General features: G+C 42.6%; 3 protein-coding genes across 9 annotated transcripts in view; all 3 read right to left on the bottom strand.

The window, feature by feature from the left end:
• The window catches only part of srfb (serum response factor b), a 35,696-nt gene extending 13,880 nt beyond the window's left edge, over positions 1-21,816 (bottom strand). For 2 of the 6 annotated variants that reach the window (XM_052080477.1, XM_052080479.1), the window contains exons 1-2: positions 20,684-21,816; positions 14,297-14,563 (exon numbers count right to left, since the gene is read on the bottom strand). In XM_052080477.1, coding sequence (XP_051936437.1) covers positions 14,297-14,563; positions 20,684-21,334 — 918 coding nt within the window. In that variant the 5' untranslated portion in view covers positions 21,335-21,816. The remainder of the gene's footprint in view (positions 1-14,296; positions 14,564-20,683) is intronic. The other 4 variants (XM_052080478.1, XM_052080476.1, XM_052080475.1 and 1 more) reach the window with 4 other exon arrangements.
• klc1b (kinesin light chain 1b) overlaps positions 1-25,516 on the bottom strand; it is a 125,808-nt gene that overhangs the window by 13,990 nt on the left and 86,302 nt on the right. The gene's annotated exons all lie outside the window — the stretch shown is intronic.
• Positions 24,628-25,516, bottom strand: part of ptk7b (protein tyrosine kinase 7b) — a 62,632-nt gene continuing 61,743 nt past the window's right edge. For both annotated transcript variants that reach the window (XM_052080406.1, XM_052080407.1), the window contains one exon: positions 24,628-25,378. In XM_052080406.1, coding sequence (XP_051936366.1) covers positions 25,218-25,378 — 161 coding nt within the window. In that variant the 3' untranslated portion in view covers positions 24,628-25,217. The remainder of the gene's footprint in view (positions 25,379-25,516) is intronic.

The following is a 25,516-nucleotide window of genomic DNA, read 5'->3' as shown; positions in this document are numbered from 1 at the left end:
CACGCGTTAAACACCCTGTTGTAACTGTCACTCATATTGGCTTGGCAGTCTCATGTTGCCCTGGGTCGAACTTTCGTATTCCGTAATTGTTACGGTAAGGCAAAGCCGTATTCACGTCGCCACACGCTCCAGGAAAGGGGGTGGGGTGAGCTCATCTGTGTGTGACAGGACAACACCCCCCAAAGAGGCTGTCATGAAAACAGAGCAAAGCCTCGATAGAGAGAATATTAGAGGGATACATTATATTCACCAGCTGCCTGGTACTTTGTGGTCCAACGTAACTCACCCGTTATTTGCCCTTTGCTTACAAAATTGTTCGAGGGGACTTTCCGAGCTGAATGGCAATTCTGACCCTAAAACGAACGTGGTCATATTCTCTGGAGAGAAGGATCGGCTTGAAGCAAGTTGTAGCCCCATCTAGTGAAAGAGCAGCAACTGTCAAGGTCAGCAAACTGGACCAAGTTAAGCACATAAAGGAGAACAACATCAACCTGAGCGAGTGAGTTGGATGCAGTTTAACTGACTTAAAGGCATCCAGCCTGGATTTTTAGTCAATCAGAACCACACAGACAGGGGGATCTCACCTCTTCATCACCAAGCCTCCCTGACCACAATGGCTAAACATGTCGAGCATGAATTTGATGGCACTCAGAAGATTAATAATTAATCAGTCGGCCTTCTCACACTCCTGACGCACACATAGTTGCACATGTGTGTTCTGCTGTGAGTCACTACACATATACACAAGCGACGTGCCGAGTGTGGAGTCCATCTGCAGATCTTGGCTCTCCTCGGGGCCTCTGACAGTCCAAGGTCCTTCTAACTGCTTTAGTTAGAGTTAGTTAAACAGCAGCGGGAAAACGGAACAGGGGAGGGGCCTGACAAAGAACAACTTGCCGTTGTCATGTCAAAACTTAAAAGCAACAGTACAGTAATTCATTGACTACTTGCTAGTCTTGGAGCTATAGTTTGACATAAAGTGGTGACTGATATAATCATGCAGCTGGACAGTTATTAACCAATTATGATGATAAAAATGAAGTAGGAGGTGAAAACGAGGAGGTGGTGTACCGGGAGAGCATCAGTGTGGTGACCATGGCATTTATCGCACCCCCTCACGCCGTTGTGCCACGGAATGTGTGTGTGTGAGCGTGTGACCAAGCTGTCTGGGCTGCAGGGACAAGAGTACAAACAGCTGAGGGTACCGACAGCTGGCGGGAAACCCGAGCACCTCGCAGGGGGAATTAACCCCATGCTGGCAAACAGAGGACCCCCGAGAAAAAAAACCTGAGGAAATGCTTATAAAACCGACAGCAACCTCGTAAAAATGTGTGCACTGACACCACAGAACAATTCAATCACAATGTGTCCGTTTCTGCGATTTGTTTTTCTTTGTCTACAACAAATTTGCCTTTCGTTCCAAATGTCTAACCAAAAGTGAATACTCGAACAACTATGAACTGCTCATTCACTGTTTTTTTCCCCCCACCCCATAAAGATGGTGGCCGCTTGTCACGTTGTTACTATAAGCCATTTTTTAAGGGTAATGTGAGTTTGAAATGAAAAAGTATTTTGGGGACAGTTTCACTAACTATAGTATGTCAATCAATAATATAAGCAATTAAAGACCTTTGGGAGGGTGGCATGAAATTTTGTGTGTGTAGGTTTAATCATTTGGAGTCTTCGTCATTGGGGGCATAAGCCTCAATCTTCTGAATAGAGAGAGATGCAAACACCTGCTTTGCTGTCAGAAACCCTGAAACTATTAGTGCGACTAACATAGTGATAATTGGCCCAGTTGGACTGTTCAACATACCCATTTAGCCATTGCACAGCCTTTTAGTTAACTGTCAAGATAGTGCATGGTAACCGCCACAATGTTAGAGAGTGCATCATGGAGAGGATTCAGCTAATTTCTAAATGTGCACACCTCAGGTTCACTTCCGGTCTACTTTAATGCTCGACTACAGCGGGAATCATTGAATCCGACTTTAATTAACTTGGGACGGTGGTAAATTTACAGCTTGACTTTAACCACTCGTCTCGCCTAAGACAGTGAGCCAAGGACAAGCGGAGATAAGTCAGCTTGGATGGCCAGGGTGAAAGAGGTTTTGGTCCGGGTCCAGGATATGATAGAGTCAGAAGCGCATGTGAGAAAAAAAAATTGCATTACGAATGTTAGAATGCTGAACTAAAAAAACCAAAAACAATTCACCAGTGTCCACTGAAAACTATGTACACTGGAACCCAATCCCCCAGAAGTTGAGCAAGGTGTATTTTTAATTCACAGGTACTACTACTCACTACTGCTCACGTTACTTTGAAGGTCGGGATGAGATAATGAAGCGGTGAAGTTGTGACAAATGAGAATTTTTATTTAGCTGCATGACGCAATGAACCCAACTAACGCAACAGAAGGCATTCCAAAAGGAAGCATCCACAACACAGGACACAGTGTGTAGCATGGATTTCCGAAAGTGGCGACACGCATCTTTGATGCCCTCTCTTCACTTACTGCCTCAATATCAAAAGTGCAAATGCAAACGGGGGCCAGTTGTAACGATTAACCATTCATTCAAAGTTTAAGGTGACAGCTGGCAGACAACTCTGGTGTTGGTCGGACGGCACATTGTACAGTGGAGCGGTGGCCGGCTGGCCCTCATCTAATCTCCCATTTGCTGGATCCCATCTCCCGGCCTGTCACCCTGCCAGCAACATGGAATTTGCAGCTCCATTTGGGACTGCTAAAAAAGGCAAGGCAGCCCAAGTGGAGGAGGTGCAGCCAATGACTGCTGACCTGTCCAGTTGCTTGCTGTAAAATAAGGAGGTGGTGGGGTGGGAGATTCTGGAGATTCTTGGATGAAATGAAAGTCATTCAGCTACGGTGCACTATTGGCAGATGGAAGTGACAGGCTATTGATCTGAAGGACCGCCGCTAATGAATAAAAATAAAATATATTGATATATTAACTACAACAATCTGTATAAGTGTATTGAGAATTACTCACAACAGTGATATACTGTAGAAAGCAAAAGCCCTCCGACTTACTCCAAGATATATGCGACAATCATATTTTTTTGTGATTGTAACCTTCATAAGCTGTTCAAACAGATATACTGTCGGTTGTGAGGATATTATGTTTCATTGAAATTGCTACCAAGTTACAACATGGATCCGAGCTCAACGAAACTTGGCTTGGCATGCCGTACATACATACAAACAAACAGACATGGACATTTGTCTTTTTGTGTGAGTTGCTGTTGTTCTTGTTTCAGACATAGAAAGCAAAGTATCAATCTGCAGAACCTCTTCCGCCATGTGTTTTAAAGGGGACATTATGAAACAACTTTTAATTGCTTGTAAATAAAACTGTTGGACCACTGAAGTGCTTTCACACACATCAAATGAGGCGTGAAACATCCAAATACATTTCTGAAAATATATCGGTCAGCGAGCCATTCTAAATGTACATACTACTGTTCTGTAACAGTGGGACTAATTCACATATTAAGTACCCCCACTGAGTTTCTCAGTCTTGGACTTGGCAGCAAGACTGAGCAAAGATCTGCCAATTTTAAGACACAGTTGGTCTACATTGCCTGAAACCCTATGTCAAAGCCAAAAGACCAGCGGCTCTGACTTAACTTTTGATGGATGCACAGTTTAGACTAGCTAGCTAACATACATGGTAGCTTGGTTGAATGTTCTAAATTGTCCTTATACATATGTGATTATGAGCCTGGTTGACTAAAAGTTTGCACAAACTTGATTGCTCACGCAGACAAATGTGGAACAGGCCGGTGCCAGGAGTGCGTTTGCGGAATGGGCGATATTGCTGTGCAGTCCATTTTGCCAATTCTGGGAGTACTTTTTGGGTAAATAGATGAAATTAGCATGCATAAATTGATTAATCAAATCCGAGTCAAATTTCAATGGCTGATTTGATCTTTAAATAGCGGATCTGAAAGGCACGTGCAACCTAATATGCAAAGCAGTGCCAGCGTAGCAGTCAAAAGGGAAGGTCAAAAACCAAAATGAAGGTGACGTACTGTCTATTGAAAACGAGGGTTTTTTTTTTTAGACATAAAAATTAACACTAGTTGTGTTTAAAAATTACAGTGGTCATTTTAACTGTTTCTTTTCAGGAACACCATCTGCACTTTTTTTGTCGTCCAATGACGTTCCCCACATTCTTATACCATATTTAGAGTGGGCGGTGTACCCCAAGTTTGGACTTAGGTTATAAATGAGTGGCAAATGCTTCAAACTTCTTGTGGTCGCAGTCAGTTTGTCTTGTTAACAACTGCCTGGTCTTGTATCCCAGTTGTCAAAGTCAGTCCCCTGTGACATGTGGAATTTTTGGAGTGACAAGACTCTACATCCCATAAACTGCCTTCTTTTTTTTCTTTTTCTGGATTTGTATACACCAGCAAAACATCAAAAGATGAGATGTAAAATGTGTTAAGATCTTCCCAGGATAGCAACTTCCAACTGACTTGGTGCATTCATGTCCCTTTCAAGTTTACCAGTTGACCAAAGTGCTTTGGACTCAGTCAAGAGCAGCTCAAAGCGAAGATTTGGGGGCATCAGTCCGGAATACGGCATGTTTTGACATGAATAAAACTGTTTCATGATATTTTGTTTTTACCACGTCAATCATAAAACTACCAGAGGTTGGCATTCCATCAGCACGGAAGGTCCTTCAATCCGCCACTGCCGGACGCCCCATTTTGCTGACAAACGATGTGAAACATAAAAAAACATTAAAAAAACAAGGATCGGTTGCCCTGACAACAAAAATTTATAATGTTTATTTGATACAAAGGTTTTTGGGATGTGTACTTGTTTGCAAACAAACCTTTACGGTTATGGTTTTCTGCAAAATCTTGATGAAATTACTCAATTTTTATAATATTTTGTAAACAACTACTTTGAGTCAGGTATAACTAAGTGCGAATGGTTGTTCTTTTACGAGTGCCTTGTGATTGTTCCGTTCAGGGTGTATCCTGGCGACTGCCTGAAGAAAGCTGGGATAGCTTCCAGCATGTATAGCCCCTGCAACCCTCGAGAGGATAAGATTAGAAAATGGATGGATGGATTGCAAGGCACACACAGTGTGCTATATTTTATTTATTTTTTGAGTGTTCGAGTCTAAGACGCTAAACGACGCAGGAGAAGAAAAAGACGCACAAGAAGACGCCGGAGATATGACAGTCCAAAAACAGTGGTGGCAAACTGTAATTTAGCAACGACAGAAACAACAATTAGGATAGCCGGATGGATTGAACTACGGTCTTAAAAATGGTTGTGACAAACTGCAATGTAGCCAAAATACAATACATCTTTATGACAAATGCAATGTGAAAATGACGATGAGTGAGTGTTGTCGTACAATAATTTTGTCAATGGGTGGTGGTGCTGCTACTCCATGCTGACTTTGTGTATGACAAAGGTGCTCTTTTACTTCTGTGCCTCGGCTCTGCTGTGTATTTGGGAGGGTCCCCATCTGCAACAAGAAATTAGATGGCAACGGAAAAGTCACATGAGGGTGTTTGGCTGTATTGTTTCCACACATATCACTGATGGAGAGAGATGCAAACTGAACAAAAAGGCTGCGAAGCTTCATTTCGTGGAATGGGCAGCAATGCAAAGGGCTATGGCGTGTACGATGAAGAAACCATAAAGGATTCCAATCCTCCGTGATGTCATCGTCACCGAATTAAACAGTGACTGGAAACACGAAGTGAAATTACCCTGCTGGGAGAACGAGATAAACATGGAAAGAGATGAGAGTGAAACACAAGATGAGGTCATTGTTGACAAAACTGTTAGAACAAGTGACAGGATGAAAAAAAAGCTTCCAAGAGGTATGGAGATGATGAGTTTGCTGATGCTGTTACAGATGATCATTGAGCCAATATTTGCTGTGTGACAAAGCCAGTCACGATGAAAAAAGCAACGGTGAGTCTGAAAGCAAAGGAATGGCGGGAGGCGGGTGGTTTGGAATATCAATCACTGTTGGAAAATGAGACGTGGGACTTGATGGATCTACCAACAGAAAGACGGGCAGTAGGATCAAGATGGGTCTTCAAAGTTAAGTATCATTGTGATGGATGAGTGGAGAGATACAAGTATAGACTTGTCACGCACCAGTAGGATAGATCCATCAAACATGGGCGAGAACACCCGGTATGTATATATACCGTAAGTTAAACATATCAATTCATGAACTGAAGCAGTCTCCTCATTGCTGCGGCAAACCTTTCACTGAGTTCATGGTGACGACTGGATTCAAACAGAGCAGAACAAAGATAAGAACTGTATCTTTCTCAAGCAGAAGCACGGTATCAAAGCCATACCCAAGAAATATGGAATGGATAACGCAAATCACGTCGCAACTCCTGCTGATGCCAATGTCAAATTAAGGAAAAGTGATGGTGAATCAACAAACCTATCAGTCATTGCCTGCTGCAAATGCTACACGGCAGAAAGCTCAAGCAGTGAGCACTATGTCCAAGTTCAACACACTGTGAGCACTGTGTCTAAGTTCAACGCACATCCAACTACTGTGAAGAGGATTTTTCAATACTTGAAGGAGGGCAGCAAAACATTCTCTCACGTATGAGCAGTCAAATACTGATGCTTTGATCAGATTCTCCAATGCTGATTGGGCTGGTGATCCGGATGACCGCCGCTCGACAACATGTAACATATTTCTTGTGGAGGAGCCGTGAGCCGGCTTAGCGAGAAACGGGCAACAGTTGCACTTTGCTTCTGTGTCTTGGCTCCGCTGTAGCTGGTTGCCTCGAAAATAAATACATACATACCTCACGCTACATGTTCAATACTAAGCGACGACTGATGAGTACAGTTCGGCTTGAAATAAAGACGGACTGACCGTGACAGACGGATGGTGCGGGTCGCTGGAGAATGACAAATGACGGACTGGCAAAATTTACTGATGCGTCGACTGACTTGAAAATGAGACGCACGCTATTACTTTGTGATTGGCTGGTCGAGGGTGCGGAGACGGAACTTTTGCTCCACAGCTCAAAGGTTTTCCACTCACACGACAAGGGTAAAAATAGATTTGCTTTTGGGCTCACACATACACAAGAGCAGCAGAGACAGTCCCTGGAGTGAACAAGATTGTGTTTTGCTGTAATATCGTATTTCACCAATTCAATCAATGACTTCATGGATCAATTAGGCAAATTATTACATGACTGTCCATCAATATTTTGTATACGATGCAAAATATCGTCCGATCTTGATCCAGGCTCGTCTAAAGTCTAGTAACATCTCGCAGATTTTTGTTGTGAGCACTGTTAATTGTAAAACTTAAAAACAAAACAACTGAATTTTAGTAAGAAATAAGAATGTGTGTGACACCACAAGGGTATTCCTGCTTTGAACAAGAGTCTGCTTACTTCACATAGCTTTTTCTGGCATACATTCTTCTGTTCTCTAACACTGCTTGCTGTGTATCATTCTTTGGAAACAATGTGCAAAAGAAAGCGACAGAGCTAAATTAAACACAAAACATGCACCTGATCCTTTGATTCACACTGAACTGCAGTTTGAGGCAACTTTAAAGGCATATTATTTTGGCGTAAAGTATATTGGCTGAACTCCGATTTACAATCACAAAGGCATTCCACTTGAGAGGTGTCCCTCTAAGACCTGTTGCATTCATACAGACATACTGCCACAAAAAAATAAATAAAAAAGGGAGTCAGGGGGGACAATCCCACTTATTATAAACCTGATGACTGATGTACAAGTCAGGCTCTGCTGACTATTACAGGGTGGTATAGTTTGTGAAGGTTTCATCAGTGGGCCACACCAGTTCCTCACAGTCGAAGAGAAACGCGACCAAACGGGATACAAAGTATCACTCAAATGATCCAGTCCATCGCAGCCACTCATAACATCAACATCAACACTCCGTATCGCTATATGAGTGGTGGGGTCGGTGGGAGGTGGGGAATCACAGGACTCCAAAGACAGCTGCAGCTTATAAGGAATGTGAGGGGCCTCACGCCAAGAGAGCAAGCAGGGAAACCATACCATATATGGAAACAGGAGCAATCTAAATTTTATCAATGAGCAGAGCGGGCATGAGAGTGGCTTAACATGCAAAGCTTGGTCTCCCATCCTTGACGGAGTATGTACGCATTAGTGAGGGCCTTGGAAAAACAGCATGCGGGCAAACAGGCCTTAGAGTGTCCATTGCCAATGGGGAGACCTTGGGCTGCCTAAACAGCGGAGACTTCAGCATGCAACTGCATGAAGGTGCAAACAATGAACGCAGTCTGCTGAGTAACCGAATTACTTCACTTCAATCAATCAAGTAAATAAATCACCTCTCCTATTGCCAAGAACCTAATGGAGCAGACAAGTATGTAAGTGGAGTTTATTAAAAGCTAACGCACCCCAGGGAACCTGGCTAACCGAACACCAACACCGTAGCATTTCATCCTTGAAATACACTTGCAAATTATTATATTGTCCACTTCCATAATTGACAACTGAGACAATTTTATATACCGCATTTTCCGCACTAAAAGGCGCATTGGATTATGAGGCGCACCTTCAATGAATGGCCTATTTTGTATTTTTTTTTCATATATTGGACGCACTGGATTATAAAACACAATCTACAATGAATCCACTAGATGGAGATACGCTCCGTCCGTTCGACTCGAGAGGCGTTCATGACCCCCCCCCCCCCCCCCCCGCCCCAAACCCCGAAAAACATACATTAACGATTCCTTCAATGAAAATACTAAAGTTGAATATATCAAAACAGAATATCAAAGCGAGGAAATCTCAAAATAAATTCTATAGACAGAGACGACGTACCTGCATTTGCTGAGACTGTGAAAACCATTAATAAAGTGTGCGTTTTAAAAAACAACACCAGAGCACTCCTTTTTTCGGAGCGGCAACAAAAACGTATTTAATAAAGCAGTGACACAGTTCACTGAACCAACAGCAAGTTCTAACATTGTAAGCATGTCTCCAGCAAGGAGCCATGTTGGGGTCGACATATTACCGTAATGACCATACACAAGGCGCACCGGATTTTAAGGCGCTGTGAGCTTTTTAAGAAAATGGAAGACTTTTTGGTGTGCCTGATAACTTAATGCATTGTAACACTGTTAACTAAGACGCACCCATGCTAACCCTGCGCTTGGTCTTTTTCATTTTATTTTGCTTTTTTTTTTGCACTGGACCTTCAGACAGCCTAGCTCAGGGGTGGCCAAACATTTTGGATCCACGTGGATTTCTAAAATTTGACAGGTGGGCCGGGTCAGCACAAGATACGCTACATATAAAAAACTGCATAGGTTGACAGTCCACACCAAACATCAACAGAACAAAAGCATTAAAGTGTGAACATACTTTTTTTTTTTTAATGAAAACAGTGAAACAACTATTGTATATGTCCTACACGAACGTCCAAGTATGTTAACAACATACATGTGTGACAGCACAAGCAACAAGTGCAACAATGTCTTTTCTTTCCTCTCACTCACTGTCTCTAACTTTACCTCGTCTCGATCACCACACATGACAGCATTGCTAAACTGATGTCGCGCAACGAACTTTTGAAGCCAGCCTCGGGACGCTTCGAAGTCTTCGATGCTCATAGTTAGCACTATGGAACTCGCCTCCTCTCTTCTTAGCGGTCCAGTTTGCGGATGATTTTTAATATGATAACAGTCAAACCATTCTAGGAAATGTTCATTTACTCGAGCCACAAGCAATTCACTCTGAGCATGGAAATTGCCAGAATCAGACTGAGTAAGAATCGCTTCCTTGTTTTTCAAAGTCTCGTAGATTTGAGTCTTTCCAACTCCAGGCGTCTCCTGAATGTTTCGCACTTTGTTACCCGTTTCGTTTAATCAGACACATATCACCTTCCCTTCCACGGTCATTACTCTCGCCCTCTTTCTTCGTCTTCCCCTCCCTCCCTGTGCTCTGCAACTTGAAGTAACTGCGCCACCTGGTGTTGAAATACCTGTCATTACAAGTCCAAACGAAATGAATGCAATCAAACCTTAATTGTGCACCAATCTTCGGCGGGCTGGATTAAAAAGACCAACGGGCCGAATCCGGCCCGCGGGCCGTAGTTTACCTACCTCTGGCCTAGCTGGTATTGGCTACAAACCCCACTGTGGGGGTGGTTGTTTTGTCACAGTTTCAAGGGTTTCAACAAAAAATTGCTTGGGTGTTTACAGTCATGTGATGTGGAAGGCAGACACTCCAGAAACACCACTCGGTTCAGACAAACATTAAACAGTTAATTTCCCACAATATGTCCCCTTTAAGTGATTGCACTACTCATTTGGAGCTCTTCATTTTCAGTTCACAGTTGGAACAGACAACACCCAATGCTGCATCCAATAATTTTAGCTCCCGTCTCAACCCTCACCCCCACCCCCACGGAAAATCCCTTTTTGTGATTGGTTGATTTTAGGAAGTGAGCCAAAGGGCAATGTCCGTGCACTTTGTCCCTGTACGTCATAGATGCAGCATCCCTGGAGTATACAGTGGACAAAAAACAGCTGGGATGATCAAAAATAAAAATAAACCAAAAATATTGGAGAAAAAAATGATTGGGGCAGTTGTATAAGTTGTTTTTTCCTGCCAACTCCCCCAAAAATTACATATTAAGGAGGGTGCTAGGGAAAATCTGCTGGGATAGTTCATATGTATGGATGGTTGGATGGATGCAATTATGGCAACACAGTTTAAATGTTAGTTTTGCTCCAAACTAAAGCAGACAAACGGCAAATAAAGAGAAGCCGTTCACGATGCTGTAGCTAAAAACAAAACAAAACAAAACACAATCAATACTTACTACTCTACGTTAACACACCACTCTGGTCCATTGAGAGCATTAGAGTCTGTTTACACCAGGCAGTACAGTTTGGTTACATTTGGTACTGTACAAAACATTCTTTTGTTTTTGGATTTCTATAAAAGCTGTGAAGAATACTAAAATAACTTATCTGTATTGGCATCAACAGAAGTGGTACACTTCCTAAAGGGTGGCTCTAGACATCTGCACTTTGTTCATTGGTTGACAAATAATTGTCACTTTCAGTGGTATGGAAAAAAAATATCATAAAACATATTTTATGACACAAATGTCGCTTTTGCTTTTAATAGTATAATCTCTACCAGACTACACCGAATGGATCAGTGCTAAATAGGCGAAAAGAAAAGACCAATCAACGAGTGTAAAGACCAGAAAATAATACGGCAGTGCCCAGGTAAACAACAACCTAAGTGGACATTATCCTGTTTGTTTATTTTCACAATTTCCAGCCGCGTGCCCTCAATAATAATGAATGTGCTCCACCAACATCTGACCATTAGTGGTCACCCTGTCTGACCAGTGACAAGAAAGATCATCTTATAGTTCCTGCTTTTGCCAACGGAAAGTACCGTAACCCCCCCTAGTGTGTAGGGACATGTCAATTAGAGTAACGTGCAGTGGAAAATCTTCCACTTGTCATCAGCATCAATCCATCCAAAAAATAATAATAATAATAATAATAATAAAGTTATTTTTATTTTGTGTTCCACCATCAAATGTCTAAAGGGGAAAAGGGTGCTTTAGCACCCTCTTTCTTGGCACCCCAGAACTATGATGGCATGGTTGCATCTCTGAGTGATGCAAGATTTGATGTCTGGTTTGACACTGCTGAGTTCAAGTGACAGAATTCAGATGTTTCTGCTCTCAAGAGGTACATTTCTGATGTGCGAAAGAAGCAAACTGAATGGAGTATTTTCAAATTGGAATTAGGCCAATTGTAAATGTATTTTTAAAAATCCAGATGCCGGTCAGATACTGTATGTGACAATGTGATTGCATCTTAAAAACAAAGACTGAATATATATAGTTTGCATTTTCTCCCCGTGCCTGCGTGGGTTTTATCCGGGTACTCTGGTTTCCTCCATGCGTGGCACATTAATGGAACACTAAATTGTCCCTAGGCATGAGCGTGAGCGTGGATGGTTGTTTGTCTATGTGTGCCCTGCGATTCGCTGACAACCAGTTCCGGGTGTAATCCCACCTACTGCCCGAAAAACAGCTGGGATAGGCTCCAAAATGCCCCGTGACCCGTGTGAGGATGAACGAATCAGAAAATTGATGGATGGATCAATGCCAGCCTGACAGCCTCAAAATACACAGATGGCTGATGTATACAACAAACGCAGTGTACACAATTACATTTTACCTCAATGTGCAACATGAGAGGTGTGTCGATCATTAAATAAGAAAAATAATTGTCCATGGCGGCCTGTGACGCGTATGGTACGCTCATTGAGATCAATAGGGAAAGCGTTAACCCAGGACAACTAAACAGTATGTTACTACATGTAAACACATCCAGGATAGATCGATGTATGTAAATTTAAATGTTCGTACGTAACATAAGTATGTGGCTACTACATAAAAATTAGGCATTTCAACTTGTAGTACAGTGTAAATTCAGCTCCTGTGTCAAATAAGTCACAGCTCACCATTGTCTGAATACTGGAGGAAAAGGTGAAACTGACAGCCAACTGAAGGCAACATTACAAGCCTTTAACAAATCATTATTATGCCCATGAATAAATGATCTCGAACATTAATATAAATGACAACTTTGAATGAGAACAGCGTTTTGGAGACACTTAACTGATTTTAGCAGCTCTGTGTCTCATCTGTAGCCAAAGTAGATAAACATGGAGGCGCTTCATATAGCAGTCTACGTGTTTCTCAGCCTAACACAAACCAGATCTGCTGTGATTTATCTCGAGCGGTGTTACGAGGCTTTCCTGGAGAAGAGGTCAGCAAGGTTCACTGCAGACAGCTACCTTATCGGCCTCATCCCCGGTGCAGGGTATTTTGGATTTAACTTTTTAAAAATAATTTGCTGCTTCCAGGGCTCACTCACAACAGGCAAGAGTTCAAGAGTGTGTTTACAATAGGGCAGATTATTTTCCATAGCGGCTTGTGGGGTTCATTTATGTGTTGTCAAATCTTTTGTGGAGCCATTCCCCACCGTATTAAGTGTTTTGTTTTTTTACTCCTGCACTTGCAAAGTGAGGTTTACATTTAAAAGAAAAATAATGTTGCACCAATTGCAAAGCACGGCATGACTTGTTCAGCATGTCATTTTAGAGTTGAAACAGTGAACTCTAATTTGGCTTTGGGAAAATGACAGAGTAACAGAAGCAACATTTCGCCTTCTTTTTCTTGGCTTGGATGAAGACAAGCGCGGTTTGAGAATAACACATTGCTATTGTTCCAGGGAATTGATTAGTCCCCTTCTTTTGGGTGGACCCTCAAAAGTCAAATATATAATTCAGGGATTTCTTAACATATTTGGGAAGAATTTCCAGATAAATCTGCAGAATTTTGGTCTTAACGTTTTATGTGTCTCAATGTGCTATTTGTCTCACAGTGCTATTTTAGAAACCTGCTTTGGGACAACGGCTGAAAACTAGCATTTATACTAAGTCTGGTGCATTTACACTGTTTATTCTTGTATTGATTAATGTGAACCGTCACAATTAACTAATTAATTAATTGAATTATTACATTTTTTAAAAATGCAATGATGTTCCAAACTCCAACAATGGACCACTGCATCCCTCAGAAGACATCAGCATACTTAATCGCTTCATATTTCCGTGAGCAACAACAGTGTAAACTCCATGAATGTGTTATTCCAGTTGGTGCTGTTGGAAGGATGCATTGCTAGTTCACGTTCAGAACCCCAAAAGTTTTTTTGTTTGGTAATAAAAAATATTTACTGTAATTTTGATTGACAGTAAGTCGCCTTCTGTTTCATTAATGTAAATTTCCCCAGTGTGGGACGAATAAAGGATATGTTATTACAAATGATGGCAGGGACACAACTCTGGCACCCCTCCTCTGTGTGGTCATGTTTTATTGTTGTTACAAACAGCAGTTGACTTTTCATATTTGTCAGCTAAAAATCTAAAATAATATTGAAAACACTGCTTATACAGTTAAAGTTTTTTGTTTTCTTTTAATTAGGATGACAATTTGGCCCTGGAACGGATGAAAAAAAAAGTCCATTCATATTTGACCAAATATTAACTCCCTTCAACAGAACAGATGATTGCCCTTGGAGGCTTCGCGGTGTGTCTAGATCCACCCTTTAGCTACAGATAACTTTATTTAGTACCTTACACTTGAAAGGAATCCATATCAACCTAAACCAAACGATACTACTTGGTGGAAACAGAGCTTTAACGACTCACCTTAGTGTCGCCCATGCTCTCCGACTCAGACACCTGGTAAGTGAGGTCCGTCTCTTCGAAGCCTGTCGCACTCATGCGCTGGTCTGTGGAGGGGTCAGAACGTGGCGGCGAGTCCGGCGAGTTGAGGCACGTTTGGATCAGCGCTTTGCCCGTTTCACTGGTGATCATGGGCTGGAGTTTACGGGTGGCGAACGTGTAGACGTGACCCGTTTCGCTGGCCACGAGCAGTAGAACTTGAGTTCCGGTCAGCGTGGAGAGCTCGTAGGCCTGGTGAGAACAAACCGGTTAAAAGTTAACACTCATTGAAAGCTGCATAACATGCATCTTCAGAGAGCAATAGTATTGTAAAAAAAGACAAGGGGATGCACTAGTACTCGGAGATCGCAAAGTTGAACATCAGGTACAAAGAACGTAGTCAAGAAAACATTGCTAAACTAAAAATAGTCTGCTGTGACGTGTCGTGCAAATGAAGCCAAAATAACATAAGATAAGGCTTCCAGAATAGATCACGTGACAGCGTTGAGAGAGTGATTGCAGCAGGGCTGCACAAAAAGGGGGAGTGACACTGGGCCGGTCCAGGGACAGGATGCCATTGGCTGGAAACCACGAGGTCACCAGCGCACCTTTCATTATTGTGATACAAAGTCTATAATGCAGCATGCAAACGCTCAGCCCCCAACGCAACACACACCCGAGATGAAACACGGCAAGGCTGCACTCACAATGAACTTGTGAAGAAGCCTTTTTATCGAAATGAGTCATCACTTATGTGGAGGATGCGTGTTGTGCTGCCAAGGCACCGATCCGTCGCCATCACCTCGGTACACTCAGCGTGAGCCAGAGCTGCAGTTAGCTGATAGAACCTAAATTGTTTTATTACGCCGTAATGGAAGCATGCAATCGAGCATGGTACTTTTTAACATTGCAATGATGTAATGATACCAGCGCAGTTGGCTCAATGATCGCCACCGCGTGGGCACATTAATAAAAAAGCCACTGGAGCCCAGCAACTAAGAAGAAGCAGAGAAGATGCAGGAGGGTGGCAGCGGGCGGCTCTTATTAGCTCTGCAAAGGCGAGGGAACAGTGTCAAACAGCCACGGTAGAAAATGACTAATTTGTCAGTTTGATGATGCTTCGGTCACATTACAGGATAGACACTGACTTCTATATGCACCAGTCTCCTCATTTAATCATCACAACTGCAGGAGGTTGAGGGGGGTCAAATTTAGCGGCTTGGTTGCCACACAACTTTTTAGACACTTGCCCATAAAGAGATGTGACTCAATTATCATATACAATTAATAATATAAGAGAGACGTCAATTGTATTTTATGTAGTGAAAATTCAGCGAATGGGCAGATATACTCAAAGATCAAACAAAATGAGTCCACATTTACAAAGATGCCAAGGAGCAAAGGCCTAATCTTCACTAACGATTACAAATCGTGTGCATTGTTGGCACGAAGTGTATTTGAGAGGCGGGGGGGGGGGGGGGGGGGGGGATACAAAGCACTGCAAGCACATACTCAAGTTTTAAGTGATGGAATCGGACGTGCTAGTGGAAGACAACGAAAAAGGAAATTGCTCACTTTGTTAATTTTGACAAAGCCAGAAAATTGATTAAAAAAATCCTCTTCTGTTTGTTTGAAATCATCCTGAATATTATATTTAGACATAAGAAAAAAAGAAAAGAAGCTGCTGTGTTACATCGCTCCTGAATGGTCCAGTGACCGTCGACAAAGTAATGAATAATAAAACAACACAACAAAAAATCCCATTCACTGTGGCCCAACTCCCCCCCCCCCCCTCCAAAATGACTGATACTTAATAAGTAATAACAATAAGTAACACGAATAGCAACTAATCTATAAGCAACTTTTGACGCCACCGGCATTTCAGACAAAGCTAAGATCACATTCAGACTGTTCAGGTGTACCTCATGGCGTGGCCAGTCAGAATTATTAGTGCTGTAACATCACTTGCATGTTGCTAAAAATACAACTGATTAAAACAACTTTGCGGGTAAAAACACAGAATTGTTAGAGTGCAGTATGTATACTGTATTACCAGACATAAAGGTGGAACTTAAACACATGATATCAGCTTTGGAAATTTGTCTCAGGTATGCTAAATCATGTTACCTGTGCTAAATTCATCTATTTTCACAAATTCATCCCCTCTCTGGATGCACAAAATGATGTATGTAGCAATTTTGCAGGTTTGGCAGTTACAAACTTGGTAGCGTCGGGTTAGTAGGTCAGCTTTCACTTCTATTTTCATGAGCAATAACGATTGTGCGGTTTTTGTACATGCAAACGTTGAGTAAATCATGCCCACTTAGTTCAGAGAACACAGTCCAGCTAAGATGGGAATTTACATACAAAATGGTCAAGTTGCAACAGGAACAGTGACGTACCAGACAGCTCATTTTACATGTAAAAACAAGTTAACCACTGCAAAACACCAAAGCAAGAAGCATTGAACTCCAAGTTTGACAAAAAGTGACGGCGAACATGATGACGGTCAAATATTTACGGACAAACGAAATTAGAAAAAGCCAAAACGTTTGACACTCACTGAGCTGACTCGAAAAGATGTTTGCACAAGTGTGCCATGTACAAGAGGCTGCCCACAATAAAAGGCCAGTCTAAAATATTCAATTTTTCACACCGATTTTCTCACAAATTTATGCTGATCCAGAGCATCCCAAAAATGCTCAATGGGTGACGTGTGGTGAAGGAAGCAGACCATGCAAGAACTGGGATGTCTTCAGCTTGCAGGGATTGGGTACACGTGAGGTGATGGTCATGGATGAATGGCACAGCAACCGACAGACCTCAAGATCTTCTCAATGCATATCTGTGCATTCAGAATGCCGTTTAGATAATGCACCAGTGTTCACTGTCCATAATACCCGCATGTCCATACCTGAACCCAACTGCCACCATGGGCCGTGCGATGGACTTCAAGCATACAGAGGAGTTTCCATGAGATAATTTCTGACAGATTATTGTTATTATTTTTTTGCTCATGAAAACCATATTGCTGCGACAGCTGCTTAGATGATCTTGCAGGTGAAGATGTTGACTGTGCAAGTCACGGACTGGTGTGATTGTCAATGAGGCCGTTATAGACTTACTGGATAATTCTCTGAAACACCTTTGGAGATTTTGTTCAGTAGAGAAATGAACATTCAATTCAGGGGCAACAGCTCCAGTGGAAATTGCTGCGGTTGGCACTCCTTCAAACTTGCAACATCTGTGGCACATTTTAGAGTGGCCTTTTATTGGGGACAGCCTTAGGAACACCTTTTGCAATTATCATGACATCGAACCAGCATCTTGATTTGCAACAGCTGTGAAGTGGATACATTATTTCAGCAAAGGAGATTTGAACAAAAGTTGAGCAAAGTAGGCCTTTTGTGTATGATAAAAGGTTGTAGAACATGCAAGTTGTTGAAAGAAAAAAAAGTGTCAAAAAGAGGAGGAAAAAGAAACCAGACAACTGGCATCCTCGTGAATGATTTGCAGTCCATCGTGTTGGGCTGAAGGAACCCTTCTTTTTGAAAAGAAAAAAAAAACCTGCCAAAATCCCAAGAAAAAGCGAATTCCAGAATAAATCGTCACCTTAAACATGACATCACGCAGGAAGGCAGTTTACACTGAACTTTTGCAATTCTAGTAGTACGAGGACATTGCAACCAGCTATTGCAGCGCGGTGTGGGCCTTGCATTATCAGCAGTGCTTGAGTGACAGCCACACAGCAGTCAAAATTAACGTGCATTGCACATTGTCTGAATCTTAAAAACAGGGTTTGAAAATAAGACGCATTATCGTTTCCACTTAAGCCAATTGAAGACTATGATAGTTGTGGTGGGGGATATTTGGGCGTAGAAAAGTCAGTGACTTTGTGACTCTGCGAATGAACACACACAACTGCTGTTGACAAAAGGGGAACTCAGTTGCTAATGAAGCAAACTGCCACTTGACAAACAGTAAGAATTCCTGTGTCCTTCCTTAATCCATAGAGGGGAGATGCCACAACACCGGCTTCAAAATGAGACTTAACCATCTTGATCTTGAAAGTAAAAACAAACACTTTGAGACCTCTTTACCATGTATTGGATATCTAGCTTTATCTTTGTCATCTGCACACTTTTAAACAGTCGGTCCACACGGCGTGTCAAATGATGTTCACGTTTCCAAGAGCCTACATAAAGAAGCCTCAGTTTCCACGACAACGATCTGCGAAACATAGAAGACGAGGGGGTGAAAAAAAATAAGTGAAATGCAGCAGGAGACTACACTGTGCATGTGCAGTGAAGCTAAAAAAAAAAACAAAAACAAAAACAACAACAACAATAGCAGCAGCATCAAGATGGTTTTTGTGATAGCTGCACTTGACTCCATGCAGAACTTCTATAGGGCTGTTCAAACGGCAACATTTGCTCCGGTTCTGCGCCGGTGCTACCCCAGTAGAGCGGTCACACGTGCAAAGTTACACCGGTGTAGTCCCTGAAAACAGCTTACTCCAGAGTAAATTTAACCCACCTCAGGGAGGTGGGTTAAAAAATTGCTCCAGAGCAAATGCTCGTTTGCAGGGGGTAGCCTCGCTACGCATGAGAAGAGGTGATTACATACGGCGAGAATGCGTTGCTTTCGTGCTCTGTTGTACTTCCGTCTTGTGTTTGTTTAATAACGACACAAGACATGATGGCTGGCAATAACAGTAGCAAGGGGCACTTTGCCTCTTGGATTATACCATCTCAACTAGAACGAGGGTGGTGGGGAGGGGGGGTGTCCCCAAACATCATCTTTCCTTTTGTAGGAGACTGGACTGTCTCGGAGTTTGTGTAGTTTGTTCCTTTGTTGTGTGTTCACAACCCCCACCCACTCTCCCATAGAATTTATTTTGTGATTTCCTCTCTTGATTTTCTGTTTGGCGCATTATATGTTTGCTTTTCTGAGTGCCATTGAAGTCATCATTGATTTACGTTTTCAGGGGCAGTCATTGAACGCCTCTCGAGCATAAGGCACGGAGACCGAGAAGGAGAAGGGCGTGCCTGTACAGTAGTTGCTTGTTTTAAAAAGAACCAACACGACAACTCTTTGCTTTCGTGCTTTTCTCCGCTGCAGAAACTGCCGTGTGACCGCAAGTGGGGCTGCACAGGTGCTACGCCGGAGTTAACACGCTCAGTCTTTGTACGTGCGACCGCTCCACAAAGTTTGCTCTGGTGTAAAATATATCGCAACAAAATACATCAGTGCAGCACCGGAGCAAATGTGTGCCGTGTGAACACCCCTTATGTTGTTGAGAGTGGCGGACAACTGAATGTCATACCAACGCACAGAGCCCATGAAGGCATGCACAAGCAGCCTCCGCACAATCGGCGTGTCCTCTGGTTTGGGCATGTATGTCTCTGGGGTTTAGTCAGCTGTTGGCACATAAAGGGCCTTGCCGCCGCTTTGCCCGCCACATGGCCACCGCCTGCGAGCAGCGTGCCGCTTCAGTGGCACTTGGAAGAAACAGCCTGGGCACCGAAGGCTGTCCTGGCAACCGCTCACTGCATGAGGTGCTCCGTTGCTCTGTTTTACTATCACATGAGGTCAAAATGATGCATCAGAGAGGCAAAGTTGATAGACGTTACGGGTGAGTTCTAAACCATCATGTGTGAAGCGACTGTATGTGAATGTGTGTGATAGTTGGGGGTTGCCATGGTCATAAATAGAAGTGTCATTATGCCCATGTCTATTTGAAACCCGTTCCTTGTCATGCACCCGCTTACATAATATTTCAAAAACATTTCCTACTGATCACTTCCTGGGTTTGAATATTAGGTTAGCGCATCTGCCTGACATTTCTGAGGGTCAGAGTTTGAATCTGGATTGTGATCTTCCTGTCTGGAGCTTGCACGTTCTCCCTGTGTTTCTGTGGGCATTCCCTGGGTACTTAGGTTTTCTCATTCATTCCAAAAACATGCAAGTTAGGTTCTTTGAACACTTTAACCACTGAAGTTAATTCCTCTCATGAAGAGATGTATGAATTAATCCAAAATGTAGATACACCTGCACAATGAAACACAATAATGTTGCCCTTACAATGGTCATCTATTGACTTTCATGATGTTTGACCGGGTAAGAATGGGTCTTATCTAAACAAAAGTAGTCGCCAAAATATCTGATAGAGACTCCCAGCGCAGTGCAGTTCAACACTTGTGAAAACCCCTGCAATACAGTAAACTGACAACTTCAAAGACTGATCAATGTATGTTTTGCTAACGCTCATACAGGGGTGTCCCGAAGTGCAGGCGTAGTTAATGGCGTATTTGCATATGCCAGCACGGGTGACACTTGAAAACGACTGCAGCATACGATGTTGTGACTCACCTTCTTCATAATTCCAGTCTTCCTCTTGCTAAAAGTGGTGTAGCGTCTCAACTTGTTGTCAATAAATTCCATCTTGATCTTGACACGACCACGTGTCTTCTTCCCCGGCTTGGCCCCCGCGACGCCCCCAGGAACCAGGCCGTACCCTCCGGGAGCGCCTCCGACCTCCTGGCCGGTGACAGCGGCTTCCATCTCGGTTCTCTCCCGCTTTACCCCTCTCCTGTTGTCCCCGAGCGAACCCACTGGGTCGTCGTCATCCCCAGAGTCCGAGTCGTTGTCCGAGCCGCTGCACAGAGGCACACTCTCTCTATCCGGGTCGAACCTGGGTCCGTGAGGTAGCACGATCCCCGCGTTGAGACCCACCATGCCGCCTTGGATGGCGGCCTGAAGCGGGCTAACCCCGGTCCCGTTCCCAGACCTCACACCTCGTGGACCCCCCGGACCGTTTGCCCCCAACATCCCGAGCGCCTCTCTGGTTCCGTGTCGCCCAGCCGCGCTCACGCTCTCCCCGAGACCGACTGAAGCTTGCCCTGTTCGGATCAAGACGGGACGATTCCCGCCACCGACAGAGGCCGAACCGAGCCCGACGGTACTTCTCGATGAAGCTGACGCGTTTCCCTGTGGTGCCGACCCAACCTGGCTCGGTAACATTCTACTGAGTAGCGCGACTGTGTTTGTCGCCAGCCCACAAAGCTGGAGCTCGTAAATGACTGACAAAACGCATGCACGGCCGGGTCACAGAATGTAAACAAAGCGGAGAGTTGGCGTTTCGACAGAGTCCGGGAAAGAAGGGAAACAAACTTTGAGAAGCGATGATGCCCACTGGACCCTCGTAAGGCGCCACTGTTCACTTCGCCCTCCTCTAATGTCCAAAAACTCTCAGCACTTTCTCAAAAAGGAAAAGGCGCAAAGCGCCCGCCATGTTGGTCCGCCATAGCACGTAGTCCATCTTGTGAATTGACACCAAGGCAAACACTGACTAGCTAGTGACCTAATAATACTCCGATGCCCATCAATACCACAACGTGCATCGTTTCGTATTCCAGAATGGACGACTAATCAATATTTCAGGTCAGTGTTTACTCTTGCGGAGTAATATGACAGCAAAGGAACTACTTTCCTCCTTATAAAGAGATACTGTTTCCTTATATGGTGTTGTCGCTCCTTATTTGGTGAGTCACAGCGGTGTCTCCCGATTGGCTGAGGATTATCACAGCCCTGTAGCTATTGGTCGCAGTGCTGCTCATTAGCATAAATACCAACATGGTTGCGCTACAGTCAACGTCATTCTGGTAGAGGCACCAAAATAACGAAACGTTCAAGTTTTGTAGCCTACCCACCATTGGCCCGACCTAGCAGTTGAAAATAATACTGACGATTACTTTAAATTTATGTGACTCTATAGTTGAATCAACTGTATTATAAAATATAGCATACATGAGTGTATTCAGTTATTGTGTATGAAGATGTATAGGCAATTGGTCAATATTTTATCATGTCATTTTATAAAGAGGTCTCATGGTTTTGCCAATCAAGAAATTTCTCTCTGACTAATGGTCTTAAACGAGACAAAGCCTAATAAGCCATAACCATAAATAAACTCCATGCATTAAAAAACAATCATTCAACATTAGTCAGTTAAATGGAGTAGAGTTGATAGAGTAAGGCAAGCTGTTTAAGTAGATATTCTCTTTTAAATAGATATTCTCAACTATTTGGACTCTGACGTGAAGCATGCGGAATCAAAACACAGAAAATAACGAAGCATTACATCATCACCATCAAGAAATGAAAAGTTGGATTTGTTTTCAGGAGCGCAGCACCACTTTTGAAGAGTCTCTTGCCAAAACAGCATTGCCAAGTTGATCCTAAAGAAAGTCAAAACTCATATCGCCCCCCAGTGGCAGGTTAAGGAAATGGCATAGGTAAGGCTGCTGGAAGGAAGGTAGGGAAATTCCTTGTCTTCTGAGCAAACCGTCTGCCATGTCTGCTTATATAATAATAATAATACATTGTTTTATATTATTAGGTCATGGCAGTACGATTTACTACATTATAATCCACTGATACAAGAATGCAGGATTTTTTTTTCTTGTTGTCACTGACAGCCGTTTACACAAGTGCTTTAAGAGTCAGTTTGCTGAAATATGAAGACGTGACGTATTCCCTTCAGAATTGTGCACTAGCGGCGGCCAAGAGAATTTGTCATGAGCTCACTTCACAGGTTGCAACATTTTAAAGAGGGACTCCGATGAACAACTACGCATTAGATAAGAACTCCCACCAGACTGACTTATTGTAACCTGCAGTAAACGTGCAATATAATATGCAAAATGAAATACAAGAGATGGGTGGAAAATCCTGCCTTTAAAAAGAGGTGTTCCTGTCTTAATAGTTTGCCGTGGTTCTATTTCTATTACCCAAATTTAACTACTGTATAGGGTGGGTGAAAATTAATTAGACATTAAAAAGTAGTAAGACACATTCCTATGACAAATGTATTGAAACAATGCACGTTATTTTACAAGATCTTAAAATGAAACATAAGCCAATATAAGACGATAAAATAATCTGCTGTATTAGCTCCTGCACAATCTAGTGACCAGACGTTCAGAAGTAAGGAATAAGAAATAAGACAATAAGAAATGCCAATTAGTGCTGTCTGTTTCATATGTATATTTTTCAAAATGGTTTCTGATATTAAACAATTAGCGCACTAATGTATAAGCAATTCCTAATTCTTTGCTATTTCTCACCCCTCCTGCATGTCAGACAAACCCAAGATCACATTCAGACTGTTCAGGTGCGTTTCATTATGGTGTGGCCAGTCAGTATCATTACTTTTCTTACATCACTTGCAGGTTGCTAAAAATACAACCATTTAAAACAACTAATCGGGTAAAAACACAGTGAACCTTTATTGACAGCAGTCAATATACTTGTGTATATATCCATACATAATGGTGAAATTTCGCTGAAGCAGTTTTTTAAGTCTACACGTGAGTGTCTAGCATTCGTAGAAACATTACACTAACACATCGTAAAAAAAACAACAATTTTATGAACAAAAGCATTTGAGTCAGGTAAATTAAAATAAAAGAATTAAAAGTGAAGCATTTTTCAATAATCCTTCATTTACCAGGCACTTAAGTACTGGTGACCAGCAGTCACCCTTTTGACCATCTTTTTTGTATTTTGTGTTAGCATGTTCGCTGTTAAGTCAGGCTATACACACACTGAGCTGGATCATGACAACAAACATATAGCACAAGTACAAACCCCAATTTCACTGAAGTTGGGATGTGGTGTTGAACATAAATAGAAACAAAATAAAATGATTTGCAAATCATGTTTGACCAATATTTAATTGAATACATTACAATGCAGGATATGCAACGTTCAAACTGATCAACATTATTCTGTTTAGCAAACAATCATTAATTCAGAAATAGGATGAACATGATTTGCAAATCATTGTATTGTTTTTATGCATTGAATACAATGTCCCAACTTCATCGGAATTGGGTTTTGACGTTAGGGTTTCCTACTATAAACCAATATAAAACAACAAACACAACACAGGACCTTCATTATAAATAAACAGGCACCTGCATGGAGACAAAGAGGGATGTTTTCTGTGAAGTTAGTGCAAGGCCACTAACATTATGTACACTGGTCCCCCTTTTGCAACATTGCACACAGAAACAAATGGGCGCAGAGGGCAATTGTGACTGGACCTCTGCAAAGATGCATGTCACAAGTTAAACATACTCGGCATTAATTTCTGCGATTTGGACACCATCACAAGTTTACATGTTAGGATGGTGCACCGGGAGCACACACCTCAAGGTTAATACAAGAACAAAACACACTCATTAAAATATACAAAATTTCCATTGGAACAGTCTTACCATTACTTGGGTGAATACTAAAAAAAAGATATTTTCATTATTGTAACAGGCTCGTTAAAAAAAAAAAAGATGTCAGCTCATGTTGAACATCAAAAGTGTAACAGTTACACACCTTCATGCGAACAACTGCACATTCTGGAACTTACAGAGTCCACACACACGCACGCGAGCGCACTTCGCACATCCATATGGTTGATGCAGCTGACTGGAGGATGGGTTCAAAGACAGACGTTGGTTTGGAGCCACTTAAAATGGATACTTTGTTTGACAGATTGTGCTTGGCTGGTTCGGATTTGATCTAGATGTGTCTGTGTGTGTGCGCGCACAAATCGAGGCACAGAGTTTGTGAAGAATCTCAGAGTTCACACAGATGTGAGGTTGAACTGGGTGATCATCCATGTTGTGTTTAAGGCAAACTAAATTCACGGCGCCAGCCCCAAGTAGTCATTCATTAAAAAAAATTAAAAAATGAAGAATGAGCGTGCATCCACTGAAATGGCAAACTCGTCCACACCTGTTTTCTAAAATGCTTGAAATGCATATTTAAAACTCTTGTTCCCTGAAATGTCAGACATTGCTGTCTTTTATTGGTAGGGGAAAGGGAGTTCCCCTTTTTTGATGTCTCACACTTTGCTGTCAGAGGGCGGCTCTCCCAGGCTGTGGACAATGTCACTGAAGGAGGGGCGCTCCTTGAGGCTGGGGGCCCAGCAGCTGACCATCAGCTTGTACATTTTGGAGGGGCATCCGTCTGGGGGAGGCAGCTTCAGCTTGCCGGTCTGCAGGCCTGCAAGGGGAAGGGGCCACACACAGGGGGTGATGTTTAGATTACATTAGATAGCGGGTTGAATAGACAGTTACAGCTGTGTAAATATCAATCTATCCATTTTCTGTGGTGTTTGTCCCCCCATTAGGTCCGTTTTAA

The sequence above is a fragment of the Hippocampus zosterae genome, chromosome 11, assembly GCF_025434085.1.
Source record: "Hippocampus zosterae strain Florida chromosome 11, ASM2543408v3, whole genome shotgun sequence".
NCBI lineage: Eukaryota > Metazoa > Chordata > Actinopteri > Syngnathiformes > Syngnathidae > Hippocampus > Hippocampus zosterae.
The sequence above is the reverse complement of the archived record's forward strand: the minus strand, read 5'-3'. Positions and strand labels throughout refer to the sequence as shown.